This window comes from Meleagris gallopavo, chromosome Z (assembly GCF_905368555.1).
Source record: "Meleagris gallopavo chromosome Z, MGAL_WU_HG_1.1, whole genome shotgun sequence".
NCBI classification, from domain to species: domain Eukaryota; kingdom Metazoa; phylum Chordata; class Aves; order Galliformes; family Phasianidae; genus Meleagris; species Meleagris gallopavo.
In genome coordinates this window covers 18721552-18748417 of record NC_139435.1, presented here as the reverse complement: position 1 = coordinate 18748417, position 26866 = coordinate 18721552, and the positions used below count along the sequence as shown (strand labels likewise).

General features: G+C 36.0%; 1 protein-coding gene and 1 long non-coding RNA gene across 8 annotated transcripts in view; one reads left to right on the top strand and one right to left on the bottom strand.

Moving 5' to 3' along the window:
- Nucleotides 1–26866, top strand: part of PDE4D (phosphodiesterase 4D) — a 594225-nt gene that overhangs the window by 314718 nt on the left and 252641 nt on the right. Inside the window, exons 1-3 of one of the 7 annotated variants that reach the window (XM_085213715.1) lie at nucleotides 16792–16815; nucleotides 25558–25593; nucleotides 26218–26288. The exons of 5 other annotated variants lie outside the window; for them this stretch is intronic. In XM_085213715.1, coding sequence (XP_085069841.1) covers nucleotides 16807–16815; nucleotides 25558–25593; nucleotides 26218–26288 — 116 coding nt within the window. In that variant the 5' untranslated portion in view covers nucleotides 16792–16806. Of the gene's footprint in view, nucleotides 1–16588; nucleotides 16816–25557; nucleotides 25594–26217; nucleotides 26289–26866 lie in introns of those variants that run through there. One more of the 7 variants, XM_085213718.1, reaches the window with a different exon arrangement.
- Nucleotides 625–15521, bottom strand: LOC104914902 (uncharacterized). Its single transcript, XR_796174.4, has 3 exons — nucleotides 15362–15521; nucleotides 3515–3816; nucleotides 625–2033 (listed from the first exon to the last, which is right to left on the bottom strand). It is a non-coding gene; the product is annotated as an uncharacterized LOC104914902 (long non-coding RNA).

The window sequence follows — 26866 nt, the reverse complement described above, 5'->3', positions numbered from 1 at the left end:
ACCACCTTTTGAAAATAAAAAGTTGCCATTCTGTTGAATCTTTAGCTCAGTTTAGAAATACATTAAGAATTGATCATTTGTAAATCTTTTCTAAAATTATTTATGTTTGTGTGTTGGTTTTTTTTCATTTGAAAATCTTCTGACTGCATATTAGGGCTGTAGTTACTAGTGAGACTGTCTTTAATAGTATTTCTTGTTGTGTTCAAAAATTCAGCTTTTCATATTACATCTATCTTCATTAGAAAATTCTTGAAGGACCATGAAATGATCTTCCAAGAGACATGACATGATTTAAAAATAGTACACTCTGTACAGTTTCAATTTTCAATTGGCCCTAATGCTCATATCTAAATATCATAAAAGAATTTATTATTAAACAGTACTACAGATGCCATTGCTTTATTGCTTTTACTATATTTATTGTATTTGGCATTCATGGTTAGCTTTACAACTTCTAAGCACTTTATAAATCTTTACAAAATCCTGTAAGGTAGGTCTGACTGATTAAGACTGAAAATGTGTTCTTCAGCAGTGATTTCTTTCGGTGGCACAGACTAGGTATTACACAGCACAAAACAAACAAACAAAAATTGTATTGAATATTTTATTGTGATACTTTTTGATAAAACTTATGCATATTTTTGTAAAAGTCTTTATTGTATTCCTGATTCATTATAGAACATACAATAATTTTTTACATGAATATGTCATCTATGCATTGTTGAAACATGGCATGGGAAAATATATAAAGGCACAATGAAAAACAGTATAACTCAGAGATTCGGAAGATATTCATACAGTTCTGAAACATACCAGAGCAGAAAGTGTAAGAATAGTTTGACCAGAAGAAGCATTATGTGACAATGCTTAAATGCGCTTCAGTTTCTGCTTGTTATCTTTTGATACATTTATATAAAATTATTCAAAACAGGCTTTGATTTTATGAAAATGAATTACATTAGTGATTGCAAGTTAAAATTTTAAACATCTTGAATTAATTAATTGCCAAAATAACAATTAAAAAAAAAAAGCCAAGTTACTTGATTTAACATAAAAAATTCTACTTGGGTCTGCTGATTTGGAAACAAAAAGACTTTCGCATGTAATAAATTTCTGAATGTTTGACTAAAATGCATGACACTTCAGTTTAGAATATTTCTTTTTTAACTAATGAACATGACATCTTCCTGCCAGCTGTGAAAAAAAAAATATATGAATTTTATGTTACATATTTATAAGTGCATGAATAATTTATGTAAATATTTGTGGATATGGCAGTTATTGTGAAAATATATTTGAAAACTTGTGAATTTTATTGCTCATATATTTGCAGATGTTTTCTACATTTCCTGTTCAAATTCAATTTCACATGAGAAGTAAAATAATGCTAGGTTGAGTTATTAGCTCTCTAAAGAATGAGACAGAAGAGGTATTTAGGGCTTAGATAATGGGACAGATTTTCATATCCATTATTGAGCACTGTTGCCTAAGCACTAAGTTGAGATGAAAAGTGGTTATCGTGGATCTAGGCAGCATGCCCTTCTATACAAATACCATGGTTTCTGCCAAGATGATCCATTACTGAAACATAGGAAAGAAAATGACAGAAACAGGCCGATTTTTCAACTGTTGGGTTTTCCAATTCCTTTTCATTCAGTGGAGATGCTTTAAGCCCAACTCTCTCGCAAACAAATTGAGATATTCAAATCTTAGTTTTGGCAAATTTTTTATGCTTTGAGTTTGGAAAAATCTTGGTTTATCCTTTAGATTCTCCCTTGGAAAATTAAAGTGTACGTTAATTCTTTTTAAAAAATATTAAACCATTTCTCTTCATTAAAGATATAATTTAAAAGGTTATAACATTCGGTGTTTAAATGTTGATTTAAATTAATTGTTTAGAACAGTGGTTCTCAAGCTTTTGCAATCCAACTTTACTTGACAAGATCAGAAATCTTCCATGTCTTCTTTTAATTCATAAATTGGTATTCATCATAACGAAAATTCTCAATTAATGTAAAAAGTTGTTGAATGCCCTGTGCCAAATACAAAATGAATCACTTCATTATCAAGAAAATGATACACCCTTCCTTCAACAGAATATTATCTAGTCATTGAGAATGTGTTGGGCAAAGTGGATATAAAGCATACCTGTCTAGCAATTAATTTGTAATTATTCCAGCCCCGGAACAAGATTAAAGTTAATGCTTGACAAAATATACCACTATGAGTCATGATTATAAGGTGGTCAAATGCAAGCATCATTCTGATAATGAGTTTATTTACTAGGCAACCTAACATATTATTTAGGAAAAAGTCATTCAGTAGCTTCCCAGGTTTAGCTTTGCATGTCAGTTAGAAGATACACATCACATCTATTATACTGTTGTCTTATATTTAACATGCTAATGATCATCTTCCCAATGGACTATTTATCAAATCCTCACAAATCGTTATCTTGTGCATAATACAGTATTTCATTATTTTAAAATGCAATTCTTATTAGAGCAGTAAGGATAGCTTTAGTATGATTTTGTAGAGAGTAGCAAGATTGTTCGGTCCCCATTTATGTGTGTTTGTTGAGAGGGAATATAGACATATTTTTATTTCATTTATTATCACATATTGTGTGCACAATTTTGAAGATAGAAAACATCAGCCAAACAGACTTTGAAAGCATCCTTTCTTTCTCCACTGCATTAACTAATTTATTCCATATGTATCTCTGCTGAAGAATCTCATACAAAGGTGGACATGGTTTTAGAAGAGTAATGAGTATTCATCAGACTATCAGGGAATCATGATATTGTTCTTCAATTAGTTAAAAGAAGAAATCTCAGAAATGAAAATGTAGGAGAAAGAAATCAAATTTCTCCATTTCCTTGAATAATCATTCTGCTAATATCTCTTAAACTTTGCCTACACTGCACTTCGTACTTAGTGATAAGGCACTGTAAGTAGTCCATTTTGATCAACATAGTTTTTGTTAAATAGCTATAGCACTTCAGTCAACATGGCCCATTCATATACGACAAATAAGTGTTTTCTACTTCAAATAGACCTGCCTTGGGTTTCCACGGTGCTTTGAAGTTTGAGTTCAGCAAGAATTACATTTTGATTACTGAAGTAAGCCCAGATAGTATCATGACAAGTGATTTTCCAATTTCCCCATTGTTGGTAGATCGAAATCAGAGTCCTACTTTGAACTGGAATTGTAGATGCCTGCCTTTGTTCCTGTTTTCAATAATCAAATTCAATAAAAATCTAATTTTGTTGTTGTTGTTGCTTGTTTGTTTTTTAATGCCGTAAAGATTACTTTAGTTTGCAGGAATATTTTTAGTAGTTCTGGAAAGAAGATCTGAATCGATTTAAGATTTGGCATATACATGTAAAATATATTGCAAGACCTTGCTATCTCCAGGGGTAATTGCAAGCTTGACATACACATGCCTGATTTAGGAGGCTTTTCTTTAAAAAGAAAAAAAGAAAGAAGTGTACAGAAAACAAACAAACAAACCTGTTTTTTCTGTTTTCTGTGTGCTTCATAAAAGCTGATTCTCCAGATTCAAAGTATTATAGTTTTCACTCTCTGAGATATGCTGTGGCAGAAGGCTTCCATTTCTCACAGTGTATACATTCCAGAAAATAGCGAGGCTTCTCAGCACTGCTGAACTTTGTTTGTAATCAGACTGGTAGTGGTTAACAGCAAGGGTGGCAGTGGGGTTGTCACTTAGCATTTTCTGCCATGTAAATGCAGCAGAATTCAGTCTTCAGTCTTCAAAAAATAGCTACTGTAAACTCAGAATTTTGTACTTCAATCTGCAAAACAGAGAGTTTTACTACTTATGCTGTCACATGTTTGTTTTTTGTCGCAGTTCTCTAAATAATAAATTAAAAACAAACCAAGAATGGCTTTGTATTACAGGAAATATTCACCCATTTTTGTTTAATAAATCTCACTAAGAACTTTATAATCAGCTTTTTTTAAGAACACTTCTCTTTGCAGTGAATAGTAATTTCCCACTGTTTTTTTCTTAATTCAAGATGATTTCAGATAAAGATCATCTAAACTATTTGAAATAAATACCTTATTTTTTAAATTTCTGAGTTACCCTAGGCATCTTGCTATAAAACACAATTTGCTTGTCACTGAGTTTGTCTGTATACATTCCAGCTAAATTCACATAAACAATATTCAATAGTATACATCAGGAAAACATCTGTATCCAGAATTTCTTACCATCTTTAATGGGAGGCAGAACTTCTGTCTGAATTAGTTTGCGTTTGGGCATTTTGCAATGTAAACCATTTGGTTTTCCTGAATTCTGAGAAAACAGAGAATATGACGGCCCGATTCTTACTGCATTTCCCTTAAGTAGCTGACAATGGTTGCAAGTCTTTATTAATAAGCTTTCGCTCCTGTATTCTAGTCCAAGTTAGAAATGCATCTTTTTTTTTTTTTGAATATTAGTTGTTGTTGATTGCTAGAAGTCACTGTACAGAGATATACAAATTGTGTACAAAGAGCAATTATTATAATAATTACTGTCCTATCAAGTAATAAAATATTATTTATAAAAATGCTTGCGCAAAGGTTGGAAGATGGCATTGTCTGATGTACATTGTATGTGTATTCCCTGCAAAGTCCTGCAGGTTTGTAGACTTTTTCTAAAGGGATTTGTGAAAGGTCATTGGAAAATAACTTCATTGTCAGTTTGCAGAAGTTAGCTTAACACTTTCACAGATGGAGGAAGAGAGATTACAGTTATGAGCAGAGAAAAACATACTTGAAATAGAAAGGAAGGTATCGAATAGCTAAAAATGAGTTGTGTTACTATTACAAGGAATGCTTTTCCAAGAGGTCTTGGATTTGAATAGAAACATATCAACTATATTAAAATAAAATAAAATAAATCTATTGTAGCAGGAATTCTCATATTGTGACTGAAGTCTCCCAGTATAACTTCTCATGTTTGAGATAAGGAACAAAAATTGAAAAAAGCTTTTTAACAACTGTAAGGATTGGATAGTGTTATGAGATCTATCTATTGGACAGGTTTCCTTAACAAACACTCAGTGATTCAACAGAAAACAGAAGATTTATGAACTGTAAAAGCAATGTAAAGAAAGATAAGAAGAAGCATAAATTTGTGCTGAACGACTACCTTTGGAATTACAAGAAAAAGAAGAATATCTTTCATTTAGTTTTAAATGGGAAAATTATTTTAAATATCAGGACAGGCATGCAGGATAATAGGAAGAAAGGCATATAAATCTGAATTAATGTATTTTGTATGGAAGCAAACCTCAGATATTAATGCTCTTAAGGTACAGAGACTGGATGATCATTGTTTGAGAATCTTTAAAGAACTGGTATGGGCAATCTCAGTCTTTTAGTGAGAATTGTTAATAAGATCATAAAATCACAATTACTGTAATAGTAACAGTTTTATTTGGAATTCAAAAATCATCTGGACAAATGCCATGGCCTTTTATTTAAAATAACAAAAACAAACAAAAACCCCACAACTTTTAAAGACGAGAATTACTAGACACTGAGACAACTAGCAAAAATCTCATGCAGGTTAATTATGGGAAATGCAGAGTCCTCTGCAGACACCAGTACATGCTGGAGGCTACTCTGTGGAAAGTACTCTACAGGGATGAACCCAGGAGTCCTAGTGGACACCTAGTTGAATATGAATCAGTGATATGCCCTTACTACTAAGAACACTTAGTGGCATTCTTGCCTGCATTAGACAACTTATCAACATGTTGAGAGAGGAGATCCTTTCCCTCTACTCAGCACTGCATAAGTCAGACCTGGATTACTCTCTCTAGCTGTGGGCTCCCAGTACAAAAGAGACCTGGACAAATAGGAAAGAGTCCAGTGAAGGGCTACTGAGATGCTGAAAGGACAGGGGCATTTCTGTGAGGAGAGGCTGAGAGAGCTGCAGCTGCTCAACCTGGAGAAGAGAGGGCTCAGAGGATCTCACCAATTGCCACTAATATCTGAAGGGAAGGTGCAAAAAGGACAGATCCAAGCTCTTTTGAGTGGTGCTCAATGCCAGGACAATAGGGAAAGGGCACAAACTGGAATGCAAGGGTTTCTTTCTGAATATAAGGAAGCACTTCAGTGCTGAGCAGGTGATAGAGCACTAGCATGGGCTGCCTAGAGAGGTCCTAAAGTCTCTTGCTTGGAGATTTTCAAAAGTTGTCTGGATATGGGCCTGGGCACCCTGCTCTGGGTGTTTCTGCTGGAGAATGAGCTGGAACAGATGGACCCAGAGGTCCCTTCCAATCTTAAATAATTTTTGATTCTGTATAAAAGATTTTGTATAAAATAAGTATGTGCTTACTACATTAGGTTGATTTCAACAATTTTAGTATTATTTTTTAGACAAAGAAGTGTTAGAATAACTGGTTCAAATGAAAAGTGTGGGTATCGGCAAAAGAACTTTAGGGCAGATGTGAGAGATGACAAATTTTGCCAGAACATTGCTACTAGAGTTCCAGGATTTCACTTAGAATTCTTATTTGTAGCTGTGTTATAAACATAAACTGAGGAGTACAGTAGTGACACTTTCGTATCACTCAGCATTAGGAAACCATCACTTCAGAGAGGAATCAGATTACAAGATCTTGGAGTAGTCAAGTAGGAAGGAATGTAATTCTTATAAGACTTAAGTTCTCAAACTTTTAAAACTATAAAAGAACATAGGAAATCCATTCATGTCTGCTGACCAGGAGGTAAAGACAAATTCAGCACCTAAACTTACTTGTATTTCTTTCATAATTATTAACCCTTTTTGTGGCATAATGTCAATATTGAAAACCTATAATTTTGCAGTTCCTGATTTTTTTTGCACATAATACTTTTTGTGATGACTAAGTTACACACTGACAGAAGTTATTTATATACAAACATTATTAAAAGCAACTAAAACAAGGCTAACCAAGGCAAGCAGATGGGCTTTCTTTCACCAGTGTACTTTGTCCAATATAAAAATTTGTAATTTCAGAAATAGATTATATTAATGTTAGTTTTATTTTTAATATAAGCTATATGAAAGGTAACAGAAAACTGAAGGATATATTGTTTAAAATGAAAGCACTGTGTCAGAAAATTCAGTAAGGTGTCTGGACAAATTTCAGGATTCCCAGAGCACAGTCAATATATCCATTATTTCAGTTTCTTAAAAACAGAAAGATAATTCAAGTATTCTAAAATACTGTAGATAATTAAGTCATAAACAATATTATTTCATGTAAGTATTTCATATTAGTTCATGTGAGTGTATGTGAGTACACTAGAATAGTGTATTTAATAGAAAAGTAAGATCTGTGAAAAGAAATGACATTTCAGAAAAATTACCACTCTACTACAGTGCTGACATTCAGAAAAACAGCTATTTAGTTTTTGAAAGCTTCAATTTCTCTTTTATAAAATCTGTGTTCAGAATACATATAATGAATGCATAGCAATGTAGAGATAAGCCATCTTCGCTACATTAATATACAAATTGTTAAAAGATGAAATACAAGCATTTACGAAAAACATACTAAGTTTTTTCTTCATAACCCTGTATAGAAGGTAAAAGTGATATGAATGGAGAATGTGATTAAAAACAAACGAAACTTTTTTTTTCCAATGAATATTTATGCCCTTTCATGTTGATATTTTTCAGCATCTGAAAAGATCCAGCTTTTTCATTTAACATTCTCAGCTTAACAATTGAATACTAAAGTCAACTTCACCTTACACAGAACAGAGTAGAAGCCTTTCCAGAAGTCATCAGTGCTGTTTTTCATTTAACCTAAATATGGGCTGCTAGTGAGATTTCTTCTGTTACCTCTTCCTTCTTCAATGTATTCAAATTTGAGAAAAAAAGAACTGAAAATGGAGATCAGTTTTAGCAGACAACTATGTGAGCAAAGTAAATAACCACTATTTAAGCCTCATTTATTAAGTTGACAATAACATGATTACATTAACAGAATAATTTTATACCAAATGTTTTCTTTCACATTCAGTTTCTTCTCATGGAATAATCAGAATTTAATGGAATAAATTGAATTCCTCTATTATTCTTTTCTTGAGGTATGCACAAGTGATGTTTCATCCTAACTTGTCACTCAAGATTCAAGTACTCTAAATATGTTTGAAATTGAGTATTATTAAAAATAATAGAAAATAATCTTCATGTTAGAAATTATAAAATCACAGAATCAAAGAACTGTATGGAACTGGAAGAGATCTCTAGAGATCATTGAGTCCAACACCCCTGCAAAGCAGGCTCCCTAGACTAGATTGCACAATTAGGTGTCCAGGCAGGTCAAGAACATCTCTAGAGAAGAAGACTCCAAAACACCCATGGGCAGCCTGTTGCAGTGCTCCCTTCACCCTTATCATGAAAAATTCTTACACACATTTGTGTGGAACTTCCTATGCTTCAGTTTGTGGCCTTTTCCCCTTGTCCTATTGCCACTCTCTACTGAAAAGAGTCTGGCCTTGCCCCTTTGCGTCCCACACCTTAGGTATTTATAGACATTGATCACCTCTGAATCTTCTTTTAGGTTTTCTTTTAGATTTATTAAAGAATCATAGGACCATATGATTTGGAAGGGAACCTTAAAGGTCATCTAGTCCAACTCCACTGCAATGAAGAAGGGCAACTACAGCTCGATCAGGTTGCTCAAATCCCCATTCAGCCTGGCCTTGAATGCCTTCCAGGGATGGGGCATCCACCACCAGCCTGGGCAACCTGTTCCAGTGCATCATCACCCTACTGTAAAGAACTTTTTTCTTATATCTAGTCTAAATCTCCTCTTTTTTAACTGAAACCATTTCCCTTGGCCTATCACAACAACAAGCCCTGCTGTAGAGTCTGTTCCCTTCTTTTTTATACTCTCTTTAGGTACTGAAAGGCTGTTATCAGATCTCCCCAGAGCCTTCTCTTCTCCAGGCTGAACAGCCCTAGCTCTCTCAGTCTGTCCTTGCAGGGAGGTATTCCAATCCCCTGGATCATTCTGGGGCCTTCCTTGGGACATGAATCAACAGGTCCATGTCTCTCCTGTACTGAGAAGTGCTCCAGGTGAGGTCTCACCAGTGCAAAGTAGAGGGACAGGATCACCTCTCTCCACCTCTGGCCATGCTACTTTTGATGCAGGCCGGGACACAGTTGGCTTTCTGATCTGAAAGGAAACATTGCTGGCTTATGTCCAGCTTGCTTTCCCCCAGTATTCCCAAGTCCTTTTCAGCAGTGCTGTGCTCTATCTTTTCCTCCCCCAGCTTGTATAGATAGGGTGACTCAGGTGCAGACTTGAACATTTGAATCACATGAGGATCTTCTAGGCCCACTGCTACCACCTATCTGGGTCTCTCTGGGTGGCATCCCACCCCTTGGGTGTATCGACTGCACTACATAGCTTGGTGTCATCAGTATACTTTCTGAGTGTGCATTCAATCCCACATTCAATGTCATTGATGAAGATATTAAAGAGCACTGATCTGAGAACTGACTCCTCAAGGACACTACTCATCATTTATCTCCACCTGGACACTGAGCCATTGACCACCACTCTCTTGGTACGATCTTGCAACCACTTCCTTGTCCGTCACACAGTTCACTCATCAAATCCATATCTTTCCAATTAAGAGAAATGGGATACTGCTGTGGGATACAGTGTCAAATGCCTTACTGAAGTCTGGATAGATGATAAGGTCCTGCACCTGGACTGGAGCAATCCCAAACAGAGACATAGGTAGGGTGGTGACATCAACAGAAGCATGTCCAAAAGGTCCAGGAAGGTGATTCTGCCTATCTCCTCTGCTCTCATAAGATTCCACCTGCAATACTGTATCCAGTTCTGGGGCCCCCAGTACACAAAGGGCATGGAGCAGTTGGTACAGGTCAGAGGACAGCCACAGATGTGATCAGAAAGAGCGTCTCCACTACAAGGACAGGCTGAGACATCTGGAGCTTTCCAGCTTAGAGAAGAGAAAGCTCTAGAAGACCTTATAGCGGCCTTGGAATAGCTAAAGAGGGCTTACAGGAAAGCTGGGGAGGGACTTTTTATAAGGACAACAGGAGAAATGGAAACGGTTTTGAATTGGAAGAGTGTAAATTTAGAGTAGATATTGGGAATGAATTCTATACTGTGAGAGTGGTGAGATACTGGAACAGGTTGCCCAGTGAGTTTGTGTATTTCCCCTCCCTGGAGGCATTCAAGGCCAGGCTGGATGTGGCTTTGAGCAACCTGGTCTAGAGGGAAGTGTCCCTGCTTATGGGGGGATGGGGAAGGATATGAAACTAGATGTTCTTAAAGGCCTCTTCCAACTCATACCACTAAATGATTTCTCGATTCTATGATTTGAGTGGCTCTTCCCTTGCCATTGACACAGTTATGTCATCACAGAAGGCCACTAGGTTGGTCAGGCAAGATCTGCTGAAGTCATGCAGGTTGTCCTGTATCACCTCCCTGTTTTCCATGTGCCTCAGCATAGGCTCCTGGAGGATCTACTCCATGATCTTCCGTAACACGAAGATGAATCCGACAGGTTAGTAATTCCCTGGGTCATCCTTTCTACCCTTCTAAATGTGCGTGTGAAATTGCCTCTTTTCAAATCACCAGGGGCTTCACCTGACCAAGGCTTGTGGTTATTCACTAGAAATGTATTTAGGCTGACTTCTATGATTCTATGATTTCCTTACTAATGAAGTAATAAAAAATGAAAGCAATTGTTGTGGGATTTTTTTCCCCACATTTCAATATTAACTGTTGTTTAAAAAAAAAAAAAAAGATTTTTTAACTTTTTCCAATTTTTTTTTTTTTTCTGTTGTACCTAATAGTTTCAGTAACACGCAGTTTTTGAATTTGTGGCTGGATGATGGAAATAGTTAGCTGTTACATAACACATATATATCCAAACAGCTAATGCAATGTCATTACATGTAAAGTTTCTGTTTACCTTTGTAGAATGGTTTTTAAGGCACTGAACCCCTTCTTATGCAATAGGGAAGAGATGAGTCTGTGGGCATGACCAGCCTAATTTAAAGAGGTAGGCTGCTATGCCAGATAGTTACAGTAATTTTTCCTCAAGGATCACTGACCTGTAAAGCCAAGGAGAGAAGGACTCTCTCTCTTCAAATGAGACAAAAAGGTAGTCTCTCAGAGAGATACAGCCATTCTTTTCCAGATTATTCCATCTATCTCAGTTTAAATTTATGTGACTTTAGCAAGGTGTTTTCTCAGAGCATACATAGATTATCCTGAACTGGAAGAGATTCTCAAAGATCACAAAATTCAGTTCCAGGTTCCACACAGGACAACTCAAAATGCAAACCTCATATTTGAGAGCACTGTCCAAGCTCTCCTTGAACTCTAGGAGCTTTGGGCTATGACCACTGCCCTGGGCAACCTGTTCCAGGGATTGACCACCCTTTGGTGAAGAACCTTTTCCTAATACGTGGATTAGGAATTAGGAAATAAAAGGTCCAGCAAAACCTTACCAAGAAGTACAGTTTACCGATTGAGATTCTCAGCAATAATGATTTTTGTTACAACTAAGCAGATCTTGCATGTTACGGTTAGGCTACCTGAGAACCATTTCTTTCTTTAACTGGGGGTGGGAACGATGATGATGGGATGGAATAATGGAGAGCAGAGAGAAAGGAGGACTGAGAAGAAATAAAAACACATTTGAAAAATGCTAAGATAATAGAAGACAAAAAATATTGATTCTTCTGAGTTGTTGACCTGAAGATTCTTTGGATTTCAAAAAAAGCTGAGGCTTGGATAGATTATGTTCTGCTGAAATTACATTTTGAGTTGAGCATATCACTTTTAGAACAAAAATATACTTGATAATTAAGTTCTTTTTCTTCCTAAGGGATAGCCAGCAGCTCTTAGCACTATTACTTAATCCATGATTGTTGTTCAAATGGGAACTATACATTTTTTGAAGTTTCCTCTTTCAGCATTAATTTCAATGAGATAATTATGGTCCTAAGGTCGCTCTCAAGCCCTGAGGGCAAGTTGTGTGGAGTGTGTTCTATACACACTGCATAGTGCTCATTTAGACCTCTTCTGAGTATACAGAAACGATTTCCTCTGTCATTTTTCAGTTCAGAGTGAAGTCATGTGAGGCTGGGTCGGAGCCCACCAGAATCGTGTTTCTATAGCATGAAACCAAACATTCATATTGCTTGCATTCTGCTTGAGGGGGAAGGCCTGCAGGGATTCAAGAAGACTGGATAGGAAGAACAGAGACAAATAAACCTGCTGTGTGTTTATGTAATAAACCTTTAACTGTATGCAGTGGGATTCATAGTTCTTAGCAGTTCATTAATCATGTTGATTTTTTAAACTATATGGTTTTCAAGGAGTATTTATAAATAATAAAGGGATTCTAATAATCAAAACATAGAAACAAGATCCATGCACAAGTAATTGTCATCTCCATACTTTTCGTCCATGTATAGGTTTGATAATTGTATTTTCGTAGAATTGCAGGTAATCTGTATGTCATTCTTTTTATACAATTGCCAAGTTTGATATGATGAGTTGGTACTTTTTTTCATTGATATTTGCTCAGAATCTACAGGCTGAATTCACCAGCTTATTTTGCATATTGTCTCAAAAGTTGCTGTAGGTCATTGCCACCGTTAATACTGATGAAATTATATTACTTATAACTGGCTTTTAAGCATTTCTTTAAGTGCTAATTTTACCTTCCTAGAGGCATGGTTTGTCCTAATCATTATTGCATTGTCACCAAAACATTTAATTTAGTGATCATTTGCCCCTTTTTGTGAAAAAAAATTTTATATGCCACTGTTGCCACTTGTTTCTCATGACCTGTCTGTATACACAGTATTATTGTTTGCACTGATTCTGTATTAAGACCTGTCACTGATAGAAAAGCAATTCTCACATCTATTAGCCCTGTTATTAGGACCACGAATGTTACAAAGCAAAGCCTTTAATCTGCTAGTGCACTTGCACATCTAAGAAGAGGACGACAGACCCAAGTGTTAGTCACTTTTTAAATTAATGTGTTGCTATCACTGGTAGTTAAAATCTGAGTGTTGTGGGGAGAAAATATGTCCAGAAACTAAGAAATGGAAATGCAAATAGTGCTCTCTTTGGTTTCTCTGATGTCAGAGAACAGAACTGAAACAAAGATGCTAACAGGTCAATTAGAAAGTTCATGAGACACTCTTATTACTGCTCTCTGATTAGGTATTTCATTGGGCAGTCAGAAATGCAGGACTCCTAAGACCAACAAGAGAGAGAGATAAAAGGGTAGGTCCTTACTCTATACTCCAGTGTGACCTTTTGTCTTAAAATGAGAAGCACTGCAGGCCAGTTTATGCTATCAACATGCATAATCCATTATCTAATTAATCTTGGTAGAAAATTATCAAGGAAACCTTGGAAAGGAACTGTGATCTGGGACTTCTGTGTTTCTGGAAAGAACCAATATCGCTTGCAGCCTGTCTCTCTGCCTGTGTGCAGTACTTAAGCACCACTTGGGAAGATGCACTAGATCTTCCTATAGCATAAGTTCCAATCACCAGAGCGCTGTCCTAATAGCAGAACCAAGAGATCAAAGCCAAACCTGCTCTGAATTGTTTTCTAACTTTTTTTTTTTTCCTTGAGTTGTATGTAGTGTTTCAGAGACCTTGGTGGGTGAAGATGATTTGGAACTGACGTACCTAAATGCTTATTTTTGCCCTTTTATTTGTCCAAATATTTTATTTTGTCAAAAAATAAAACCCCATACCAAACCAAAAAAACACCCATTACAGTTAATGTAACTGTTTTTAAATGCTGCATTTTTTCAAATTGAACTGACTAGCAATCTCGTCAGCCTATGCTGCAATAAAAATTCTTTACTGATTAAGATCCCCAGTTTGAACTTAACCTTCCTCTAGAAACCCCTACATTCTGTATTCCACCTTGTTTGGTGAACTCTGAAGGTAATGTTATCAAGAAATTTTATTATACGCTTACCCTCCTTCTGCAACCCTGCTTCCGAATGAAATTAGTTGAATCAGTTTGTGCTGAACTTAATACTAGAGACAACCAAATAAACTGGTTTCCTCATGACGTATACGTGCAGAACAGTCTCATTAGTGAATTCCAAATGTGTTCAGTGGCACACTGGTGCTGAGAAGCTCTTTCTCAAGACAGTGCAATGCATTAAGTCTAGTGTTGAAAATGTCAGTGCCTATAGATGATCAGGCAAGTACGCAGTTAGGTGAGTGCAGTATGAAATAATAATGACAGTGCAGATTTGTGTAGCATTTGGTGTACTTAATATTTCATAGGAAGTGGATCTACCCTAAAGAAAGCAACACACAACTGGATTAGTTAGAGGTAATGGTTTTTTTTTACGTTCAGATGAATAACACATCCTTGCAGTTTTCACAATTTTGTTTATACTTCTTTAAAATGTTTATGTCATAAATCCCAAAGTTAGTGAGTTGTGGAGAGAGTGCTGCTTTTAACATAAAGTGTAAACATGTCATAATAGCTGTAACAATTTACCTGATCTTTTTACAAATTATACTGAATGTCTTCAGTGAACATGGATGTTTTTTTTTGCTTTCTAACTGCTTACTGAAAAAGGCTAATTTTCATTCTCACCTTTTGAAACGCAGAGTATTTGTTTTCTATTGCGGCTACATTTCAATGAGAAAATAAGCAAACAACCTGGAGCGTGGAGTAGGAGGACAAAAATGTTTCTGAAGCTCTTTTAAATTTTGACATCTATTGTATTTTGGTGCTCCAGTTCTTCAAAGTGCAGTAACACACAGTATACAATGTGTGCGGCAGTAGAAGCTCACTTTTTATGACTGAATTAAATACTATTTCACTGCGAATACATTATCACACTCAAGTAGTTTAATATTTTATTCCCTCTTCAGAATGGCACCAACTTTAATAGGGCTAATTTGGGGTATTGCAGAACAGAGCTATGGAAGCAAAAGAGCTGAGCTTAAGGAAACAGAACCTATGAAAATCTACAGCGCAATATCTTATCACGTTACTCCCAAGTCCACACACACCCTAATCAAATACACACTTTTATCACAGCTTTTAATGCCATTGAAGTTGCAGCTTGCTTCTAAACAGCAGGATTTCCTGTCTCAAAGGGCAAGGGGTCATTTGAAGTTTAAAAAGTCTTAGCGCAGAGTAAAACACTGGGGGGAAAAAAGAAAAAAAAGAAAGAAGGAAGGAAAAAGAATGGCAAGCGACCTGTGTGTGGCCTGGGCACCTTGAAGTGTAAAAGCATTTCTAAAAATCTTTTAAATGTCAGGAGGGATCAGCACAGCAAAGCGTATTCTCTACTCACATCTTTTCCTGCCTCTTTTTGCGCTCGACTGCTGCATTTTCCTTGCTCCCAGCCACTCAGCGACACAGGCGTTGGCAGGCGGTCTCGGGCGCTCGGTCCCCCCCACTGTCCCGTCCTTCCTCCTCGGTGCGTGGGAGGCAGAGCACGCAGGACGGCGCTGTGTGGGAGAACCCACCTAGAGGGCCCCCTTGACGCCAGCAGAGCCCTGCCAGGCAGCCTGCCCGCGCCGCAGCCCTGCTCCGCTGCAGGCTGAGCGGCACCGCGCCCGCCGCCGTCCGGAGCCGCCGCCGGACCGGCAGCAGGGCAGAGAGGGCGAAGACACCGGCAGCCCGAGGGGTACGTTGGAAATCCTTGTGAGGAGTGAGGAAGCGGAGCCTGTTGCCTGCGTTGCTTGAACGGAGACACCGGCTCCTTTGGCTTGGGCTTGAGAAGCTTCCCGAGGATGTTGCCGGAGCTTCAGGAGTGATAACAACTAGCTGGGAGCTGAACTGGGGGGGAAAGAAAGGAAAGGACAGCAGGGGAAGAATTCTTAGCTAAGATGGACTTGAAGCTTTGCCTTCATTTCACAACATAAACAGAGATGCAGATGTTTTTGGTATACAGTGTAACATCAAAAGAGAACAAGGTTCTGCAGTGCAAGAATCAATAGCTTAGTCATTTTACTTAAAGGGAGCAGGGAGTCTTCTTATGGGATTAGGCAGCAAAAACAGATCTGGTCATGATGTGATCTTATCTCATGATAGTCTCTAACTGGTGTCCTGTTCTATGGAGCCGAAAATGCATACTTCCTTCCTTCTTTCTTAGATGAAGAAATAAACCCACAGAATCAAATTCAGAAAGAAATTTGGTTTGGTTGTATATGGCTACTAAACACCATCCTGTTCCCTGGGCTTGCGATAAAGGAAAACTGCATTAAAGTGACCGGTGATGACTATGTGTCTAAGAAAGAAGAAAAAGCAGTATTCCTTTCTGAACATGGCAAAGCAGTCTGAAGTTACACATTTCCCTCTAACCACTGATTTGGCATGGATGACAGGAAACTATCTCTTGACTAACCTTTTCCAACTGTACAAAATGCTGCCTATGAAGATGCTTTAATCCATATTAAAAGCACTTGGATTTTTATCAAGGCAAACTGTTGGCATTGTCATACAGTTTCTGTATACTGATTACTTCAATGCTTTTTAAGTAGTAAGTGAGGCATAAATGGATGGACGTGTACCTAGAAAACCCTGTGAGAAGTCTTTCTTCAGATCCTGGGAATTTTTATTTCTGTGGATTACAGTGATTCTTGCAATAATCCCTGCTGTTAATTGCTCGTGCAGTTGTTCTGGAATGCATCTATGAATACCATAACAGATAAAGCTGTCTGACAAGGAAAACACTAATGTTGGAAGATCTGTGAACATGATGCATGTGAATAATTTCCCCTTTAGGAGGCATTCATGGATATGGTGAGTAATCAATACACTTTACAGATTGTTAAACTTGGAATGCTTGTTTGCAAAATACTGTGGCAAGTACCAGATGCTGTGTTTTTTCCTACACTAATGTCAAATGAGGACTAACTGGGCTATGAAAATATGAGAAGCTCACAGAGACAGTGCTGCTGAAGTAATATGCTTGGCACACTCTTCTCTCTACAAAACAGACAAGTGATAAAATTGGTGTTATTATGGTCATGTTTTCCTGTGTGATAAATGCTTCTTGAGAAGGGAGGTGTATGTTCTTTCTGCATCAAAGAAAGAGGAACTCTTCTTCCCATTTCTTACTTAGCATTACTTGATGGAAATGATGAAGTATTTTCCTCTTTTCATATTGTATTGCTTATCCTGGAACTTATTTATATACATTCATGTGACCTAAAGAGCAGTAAAAAAAAAGTTCATTCACATGATAATTCAATAATCTTTAATAAATGCCTTTGTATGGTTGGTTTTAAAATATGACTGTTTGGAAGGCAGACACACAGTATTAAAATCGCTTTATCATCATTAAAACATCTGTTTCCTCATTAAACCACAGACATCTGTAGTTCCTGCTCACTGAACAGGCTTTCTCTGTAACTTTCTTAGCAATAGAGTTGACTTGCTTATGAATTCTGCCAGTGGTTGTTGCATCATGTCATGCTCCTTTTGTTGAGATTTGTCTTGATCAGATCAGTGTAAAGCAAAATTAGTTTCCCAGAAAACTTTTGCATCTTAGGTAAATATTGAGTCTTTTAATGACAAGTACATTATGGAAGCTCAGTGCAAAAGAACTGTATTCAGGCTGTGAGATGGGCATCTATGTGCATGTTTGTTTGAAAGATCTGCCCTTAGTGTGTGCAGTCTCAGTATATATTTTCAGGATAAATTTTGCCAGGGAAAATGTGTCAGCCAAGGTTTTAAAGCCAAGTCATTTTTATGACATTTCAAAATTGTATTTTAGAAGAAGAGTATAAAATCAAGACCCTGGTGCCTGGCAGCACCAGCACTGGCGTCAGCTGAGTGTCATTTGTCAGAGGCACCAGCTCCTCTGAGCTGAGCCAATGGCAGGAGCTGGCATGCAGACTGTCAGATTATGGGGGGGGATAAGAGGGTGTGATGCTCTGGCTGCCTGTTTTCTCTTATTACTCTAATTTTATTAAATAATTGGTAGGCACACTGCCTTTTTGATACATGTGTTGTTTTTATCATTGTGACTTATATATAAGTCCTCATGTAGCTTATCACCCTTCTTATCACCCAGAAAATGAATAATGCGATCTTTAATATCTTTCATGTTTTGGTTTTGTCAGTTTATTTAGCAAGAAAGGTTACTGCACTCCACACCTAACAGGAGCACCATTTCCACTGTCTTCTAAGCATTTGACCTACTTCTGTTTTTAATAACTTAGAGAAATAATTTTAAGAACATTTTAATCCCTGGGGCTCATCTCCTGTCCACATCATTTTCAAGCAACATGAAGTCTGCAGCCTTTTAAAACAGATTTTGAGCAAGCCAACTGTTTGTTATGTTTCTCCTCTGAAATGTAGTTAGCTTTTTTCCCTGCTCCTTCCCAGCCCCTTGCTGTCTGCCACAGAGCATGAACCCCTTGTCTACGCAAGACTGTGGCAGAAGTGTTTCCTGTGACAAGTATATGAAATTAATTAGATGATCTGTGGTTAATATTCTAACTGAATGTAAAAAGTACCATGCCTACTTTTGTACTTATTGAATGCTAGACCTTAACTTAGTATTAAAATGTCTTCAGACTGCTGTTGTTCCTCTCAGAACTGGCAAATTTGCTTATTCATGCTACAGTAGGTCTATCAAGAGCATTTATGGGCAGCAGAACTTTAAAGTTGCCAGTCATAGTTTTTTGTCTGTTTGATGATGAACCTTCACAAAACTATGTTTTGCCTATCAGGTATGCCAACCTTTTTTATTGTGAATTGGAAGTGTCACAAAGAAAAGTGTGTATGTATATAGCTTCACCTTGTGATGCTTTCAGGTGCCCATTAAAGGATGATAATAAAGATAACTTTCATGGGACCCAATTAGTTTTGTGTTTGTTTAATACAAATATTAGTTGATTGTCTTTTAACTATGTTTCCCAAGTGCTGATGCAACACATCAAAGATATTTTGTTGACGGTGCCATGTACTTGATAATATTTTGTAACCTTTATATGCATGCAGAACTAAGTATATCAGAAGCACGACTAATAATTTTCTGTACCTTATAGATGTTGCTTTTTTAAGGTGTTTTCTGTACCTCAGAGACACGCACAGTGCTTTATGTTCTCCTTGTCTGATATGGAATATGGAGGAGGAAGAGGAAAATAAAAAATAAAACTGTCAGAAATTTATTTTTCACTTTTAAAACTCCAGGGCTTTATTTGCATGTCATATCAGCGAAGGTGATAGATTTGTTTTTGTGTTTGTTCCTCTGTGCTGGTTTAGGGAAGGAATAGCCAAAAAGTGAAACCCTGAAAGCAGGGTTACAAATATGAACACACAAGCTTTTGGAGATGTTCTGAGAACTCCAGTATGTGAACTCTCTTGGTAATGCTAGTAATAGGAAACAGCTGACTCCAAGCCAAAAGCAGATATAAAATATATATGGTCCCTGGCAGTAAAACTAGAATCAAAACTCTGTCAAACAAGTAAGGGTAGCTATAGTCTGAGTGCAGTTTAAATGGTATAAAAATGAGATTGGAGTAGACAGAAAAGAGGTATTTTGTCAGAAGCTGTTTCAAGTAGTGTGGATTAAAGGAAGCAAATACAAAACATGAACTGTTAGAGTGGCTTGGGCAAGGGATGTCCCAGGTGAGGATAAAGAGATTCCTAGCAACAGTGAGAAACATTTATGATGCTGGTAGAAGGAAGAATAGGATTTTACAACTACTTATCATATTGCACACAATATAACATAAATTATGTATTAACAACATGCAGCTTACTGCCATTCACATTGAAAACAATTTTAGAAACATCTACTGCTGAGTTGTATAACCTGGCTTTCCTTTCCACTGCATTTTATCTGTCTTTTTGATGCCAAACCAAATGAAGATAAACAGTGTATTCAATTTTGCTTGCCTAATTGAGTAAACAAATATTGCACATACAAATTTTACCATAAGAAAAATAGAAGTGGCAAACTTATGTTTGGGATCACCTTTCTTTAAACTGATAAAGATTTGAAATTAATTTACAGGTGAACTTTTCAAAGTAAACAGTGTAACCTCTTTCCATGATAGTAAGATTGAATAAAATTTAATTCAATTTAAAATATATTTAATTCCTGGGTTCTTCTTTAATCCCACTATATATTCTTGATTTGATCACCATATGCTTCATCTAATGCAAAAATGAGGTGAGTCCATGGTTGTGTGATACCCTTTGTTTCAAATTAGCTTGTTGACTAGCTTTTTGAACAGCTAGCAAGCCCCTGAATTAATGCAGTCATCACTGCTTCACAGGAGTCTGTCTTCTCTTGTCCTCAATATTATAAATTAATGATACTGAGTTGTTTGTTTACAAACTTGCTAGAGACACACGTGGATTTTGGCTAACCAAAAATGGTTCTACTTCTCATTGTTATGCAGGTTCTTGCATTGTGTGAGAAAAGAACAATCTGTAATTGTGAAGAAAAAAAAAAAAGACAAAATGAAAATAATAGTGCTAATGCATGAAGTAAACTTTTTATGTGTTCTTAAGACATACTGAGTCACCTCACTCATGAAAGAACTGAGTTCGTCTAATTCTCTATCAAAGGTCTTAACTCTTCTCATGGCATAACTCTTCTAACCCAAACAGGGATGAAATGTTTCATGCTGATATTTATTCATATTTTCGTTCTAAAAAATCTGTTTATAATGGAAAAAAGAGATTCTTCATGAACTGCTTTTCCATGCCGTATTCAAATACTTTCAGTATTTTAGACTCATAGCATTAATATAAACCTTTTAGAGGAATGTCACAATTCTTCATTTGAAATTCTAGATTTGAGTGTAAATTTGGGGGACAAAAATGGTAATTTCTTAAGGAATAAATCTTCTTAAAGATAAAACAAGTTTGTTTCATCCTCTGAGACCTGTAGGTTTTCACAGTACTGCTAAGTATGAAAGGTCACCTTATTCCCTGTTTTCTTGCACTCAATAACAGGTGTTGCTTTGCCTCAGGCAGTGTTTATTGCTCCAGTCAGAATGAGTGTAGTAAGGTTTATATACTGAATGAAAGAAAGAGTTCAGTTTTAAGGCATGTATTGCCTTTTCCTTTATATTTCTAACAACTTAGGTGCCTAGCAGCACCTAACCAATATTCAGCATGCTGATTATCACTGAAAAGATGAAAATATTTCTATGATTTGCAAGTAGGGCAAAGATTTATTTTGTTATTATTCATATTAGCCATGTGTTGATTTTTTTGCAAGGCTTCCATGCAAAAAAAAAAAAAAAAAAAAGCTCCCAAATATAACTAGTCACTGAAGCCTGACAGCACTCCTGATGGGTAACCTAGATATGTATCTGTGTATGTCTATGTAAATTTCATCTCTTGTCACTGATGTGCTCTGTAGTCTTCCACACAATAGTCACGGCACTTTTGCAAGTAAAATTTATGTGCAGAAAAAGTAATGTAATTATAATAAGAATATAATGTAACTGCATGATCCAGTGCTGACTGTGTCATGATTCTCTTTGGGTGTCCCAGGTGGATCTGTTTAATCTAGATCTCCTGTAGTTCTGTTCTAGAATAATGATCTGTTCTAGAATAATTTAACATATAGTCTTGGATGACCAGTGTATTCACCTTCTTAATACTGCATATAATTCAAACCCAATGTTTTTACCTTTGAAATGCAGCGTTTCCAGTATGTAAAGAGGAATGTCTTCCCCACGCAAGTGAAGCCCACTGGGACTCTGTCACAACTTGCCTTTTGCTCTTCTGAATTCAGCATATGATAAATTACTTCATATGCCTGTCCTTTGGATGAACAACCTGTTGTATTTTGTTAATTTGGACAGAAAAGAAATTGAAACACTATGAATTGAGAAGATTAGATACAGCACAGTAGGTTTCTGTGCTATTTCATTCCAGATTATATATTTTTATCTATCTACATCTCTAGCTATATAGATATAGATGTATAGATACTGTACATATATACACACATATATACATGTGTGTATGTTGCCCTAAGAAGTGGTAGCGTCATTTATTATAGCACCATACCAAATTGCATATGTGTGAGAAAAATATCAGCAGTGTAATGGGCACATTGGGAACTGCCCTCAAAATACTAACCGTGCTTTACTTTATGTACCTGAAGTATTGGATAGTTAACAGACAACATTTGGCTGTAGGCCACATCCATTTTTAACCAGTCATATTCAGACTTATTAGGTCAAGTTATATTCTTGAAGGATCTTTATAAACTTTCAGAAAATCCTGCAACTATGAATAAGTTGCAACAGTATAAAATAAGCCTCTTTTACTCATAACATATCCTGTTGGATGTTTATGCTAATATCTTCACTCTTACCTGCTTACAAAGAGCTAACTTGTCTTCTACCTTGAGAAAAATTAATACTTTGATTCAGCAAAAATTACCTCACATCTCTTAAAAAATGGCAATAATGAAGAAAAAAATATTTATTATTACAATAACTTTTTTGGATATAATATTTGTATTATTTTTGCTTCACTTAAATAGTGATTAAGATTTGTGGATACTTACGTTGTTTCTAAACTCTCTGATCTGTGTTAAGTGGATAGGATTTTTCTTTCACAGAAGAAGTACTTTAGAATGGGAATTTAGCTCCTATTCAGAAAGGAAACTACAGTTTTAAATTTTCTGGTAAATTAGCAGGTTTACGTGATAGCTATGTATTTGACATTTGGAGACAACCAAAAATTACTGTTTCAGTTGATCTTTTCAAACAGTCAGTGGTGGCTAGGAGGAGAGCAAAGAGAGGGAGGAGAATAAGCACAAAAATTGTTACAAGTTGATTATTGTGAAACTGAAGAAGATTGGTCATCAAATATATTTTCCAGCCCATTATACTGTGAACTTGTTAAAATACAAATAGATGGGTTTCACATCTACACAATGCTAACAGGAGTTTTAGTAGTAAGATTGTTAAGATTTCAATACTTTCTTCTGAAATCTGACCTGAATACACGATCCCTCATTCCTCTTATATGACTGCATTAATTCCTGGTAATAGCAGCTAACTTTAAGATTATTATTATTTTTTTTTAATGTGAGCCATAAAGGAGACGAGGATATTTCCAATAAAAGCTATTGGTCAGTAACTGTTAATAAATAATTTTCCCTGGGTGACTCAGTCCACAGGGTTAGCAAAACGGAATATACAAAATACAGAGTTTAAAAGGAGTAGACATAATCAAGCACAACAACTGAAAAAAGAATGAACAGTTTTGCTTAGGAAACTGGAAACTATTTTTAAGTATCCTATCCATTTCCATAATAGTGCACATGAAAATATTAACAGAAGAAAGTGATGTGTACTCCTCTGCTAGCTTTAAAAATGACAGTTGATATTCCTGTATTACAATGGGAATTTATTACTACTTGAAAATTTGAATATAGAAAACTAGTATGAAAATAAGTGTTTTGCCTTATTTATGCAGTAACCCTCTTTCTTTTGAGAACTGATTAAAATAATAGTCTGAATATTGATAATATTCAGACACTGGAAAACTACAGTGATACAGAATATATTGGAGTCTCAAATTTAAATAAGAAACTGTGTTTCTTATAGTTTATTTAGCTTAGTTCATCTCTCAAAAGGTAGCTCTCTGTTCACTGTATATTGGAACTTTAAATTTTACTCAGTGATAATATCCAGTAATTTTACAAGAAATATGCGGTCAGTTTCTGTTTTTTTCTAAGGAAGCATGGCTTCCTATTCTCAATTATCTGAAGGAATTGCTTTAAATTACATTATTTCATATCTTTACATTTTAAATGGGCTACTGTGGAATGACAAATGACAGCTTGTCTCCTTCAGGAAAACAAATAATTCGTACTGTTTTGAGAAAACATTGCTGTAACTCTTTCAATCTGCAATGCAATGTAGCTCCTGATTCCATTACTCTTGTATAATGCTTATTAAATTCTTAATTTCAGCCATCAACAAGTCATGTTCACTCTTGATCTGAAATACAGACACACTTTTAACACTGTCAGGCACTAAGAATTAGAAGTTACCTATGCTTATTGCGTGGATGTAAGTCTAATAAAGTTGTCTGTCCTTCAAAAGTTGTTGACCTTGGTGCAGCAGTTACTTGGTGAAATTCTAACAGTGCTATGCCTTGTGAATAATGACATGATCTTTAAGTCATTTGAAGAAAAAAATTATTTCATGTTGTGTTCTAGAATTGCAAAATTTTATATTACTTTCCTCCTACGTGTCTTATTCTGTGTAACAACGGGGTTTATTTTCTTTATTAATTTAATGGCATAGATAATACAAAACAAGTTCTTTCACCATCTGCTATTTTAAGAGTAATTTATTTTCTAGTGATTTCAGTATATCCTGAAAGTTTTGAAGTTTTCATAATTTAATTTCAATCAATCTGAAAACAGTTACAGCATACCTGTACGCCTTGCATGTTCAGAGGTGGACAAGACCTTTTTAGGTTATTTATTTTTGAACACTAGGGAAGATTTATTTCAAAAATTGGTTTCACTTTTCTGTGTACCCAGCTCTGTTCTCCATAGGCAACTAATGACTTCACTGAACTGGGTAGATTTTAGTAAACACATGATTAGTGGTGGTTATATTTTCATTTAGTTTCTAGCCAGCTATTTGAGATGTTAACAGTACTAGATTAACCACCTTTCTGACTGCTGTGTTATTTTGAAGGGAAAATCTAATTGCATATATCTGCTCACGTAATTATGATACTGACCAATTACTGGCCTACTGAAAATTACCTTAACATATCTAAATTTAGCCTGTTTATACAGGTTAGACAGACCATTTAAGAACATTATCTTCTAATATTACTCATATAGTTGATTCACCTTTAACTGGCTAAATGGTATTACTGGAAAAGCAATGAGGCGTGTCATTCATACTTTCTCTCCTAACTTTAAACAGGGTAAAATGTATCTTGTCACAGTCTGTACCTTGATCTATCCAGAAATCAATGGAAGTCCAGGTTCAACAAAACTAAACTATACATATATAAGATGTAGAAAATTGCTGCTGTTGCATTTTCCATGGAAATAAATAGTAGGTATTACTTTCAGAGTGACCTGTGTATGTCGTGCTGTGTGACTGTTCTTTTCATCTATCATCCATGGTATTTCTGTAGTGTCATACCTTCTAATAGAAACAGAGAAGCTGTGGTAATAGACAACATAAATAATGATAACTATTTTCCAAGCAGGTCATAAGCCAAATAGACGTGGTGAATCTAAAACTGTCATTTCTCAATCTTTGCAGCCTGTTCTGAGTCCCTTCTTGAGCAATGCAGTTGGAGCAGATGACTTCCAGTGGTTCCTTCCAACCTCTATCATTTTGAGATTCAGTCATTCATCACCTTGTACTTAAGTTATGGTGAATTTTACACCTGGGAAACAACGGGAAGATATATTTCTTAAATGAAAGGATAGTCTCCTATGGAATGCATATTTTCATATACATGTTTATAGAGATACAGGACTATACCCATTATGTTTTTTTCATTTCCTTCCAGCCCTTCCAGGTGTCTTGGTGGTTGTCTCCTAATTTTGTGAGTGAGTAATTCTTTTGCCTGTATTTTAACTCAGAAATCTTGAAGTGAGCTTTGTTGCAGGTTACAAACAAATATCCCTTTATTCCCTGTGCTTATTTGGGATTTTGGTATGAAGCAGCTCTGGAATGTTCTTGAGGGTAAAAGTACAGCAGTAACTCTGCAGATCTCCCCAGAGAATTTTCAAGACCTTTGATTAACTGAAATATAAAATGGTCATTCTCTCCTACAGGCAGTATCAGTAGCAAAATGACCTATCCAATTAAAGTATAATAACCCTAGGAACCACCTGACTGCTCATCTTTCCTACTCTTTCTAATCCAATGCTATTTGAAATATGCAGCCCACAAATACTGAAATTAACCTATTCAAAAATTAGGCAGATTTTAACATGGGGATTAGTTTGGGCATATGACCTTTATTATTTACTTGGAAAGTATTTTTGGATAAAAGCACAACTAAGGTGCTACCTTGGTTATCTATCTAATAAACATTTTCAGATTTTAACTGCCATGATTATTGCAGAATATATTGGTGAGCTGTATGATACACAGTGTCTTTAGCAAGAACAGGATCTCCGGATGCTATGTAATTCTCACAGTCTGCTCATATTTCTTTCTGTAGGATTGCATTTTGCAAGTAGATGTGGCTTGTGGTGAAGCAGCTGCCACTGGGAATACCACAGTCACAAAAAGGTATGCATGCTGGTCTGCAGCTGAGGTAATATATGGCTATTTATGGCAGCCAAGTAAGAATCAGAGATTAAGTCATAATAAGATAGGGATTGTACAAGCAAGAGGCACACTTGTTTGTTCCATGAAGTAGAAGAAGGATTTTAGAGATGATGATTCAGACCATTGCTTATCCTCTGCAAAGTGAAAATGAATAAAAGTTTTAAGAGTTTTGCATAATACATTTATGAAAAATCCTACACAAATAGATCAGATACTGAGGGCCTTGTGTTCATTATACAGAATCATTATATAGAATCATTATACAGAATCATACAGATATTTTTTTTTTCTGAGAGGCAAAATGAATCCACTTACTGAAATAGAATACATGTCAATCCACCAAAATACTCCTAATTTAGGATTTAGTGTAAGAACTCTGTTTATAAAGGGTTTGACCAGAGAGGTGGTTGAATCTGGAAACAAACAAACAAAACCCTAAGGAAAACAAAGATAAAGGCTAACTTCAAGATTCTCTTTTTTTCCCTTTCCATCCTTCATTCAAATCTTTATTCTCCATTCACCGCTGCCCTCTCCCATCT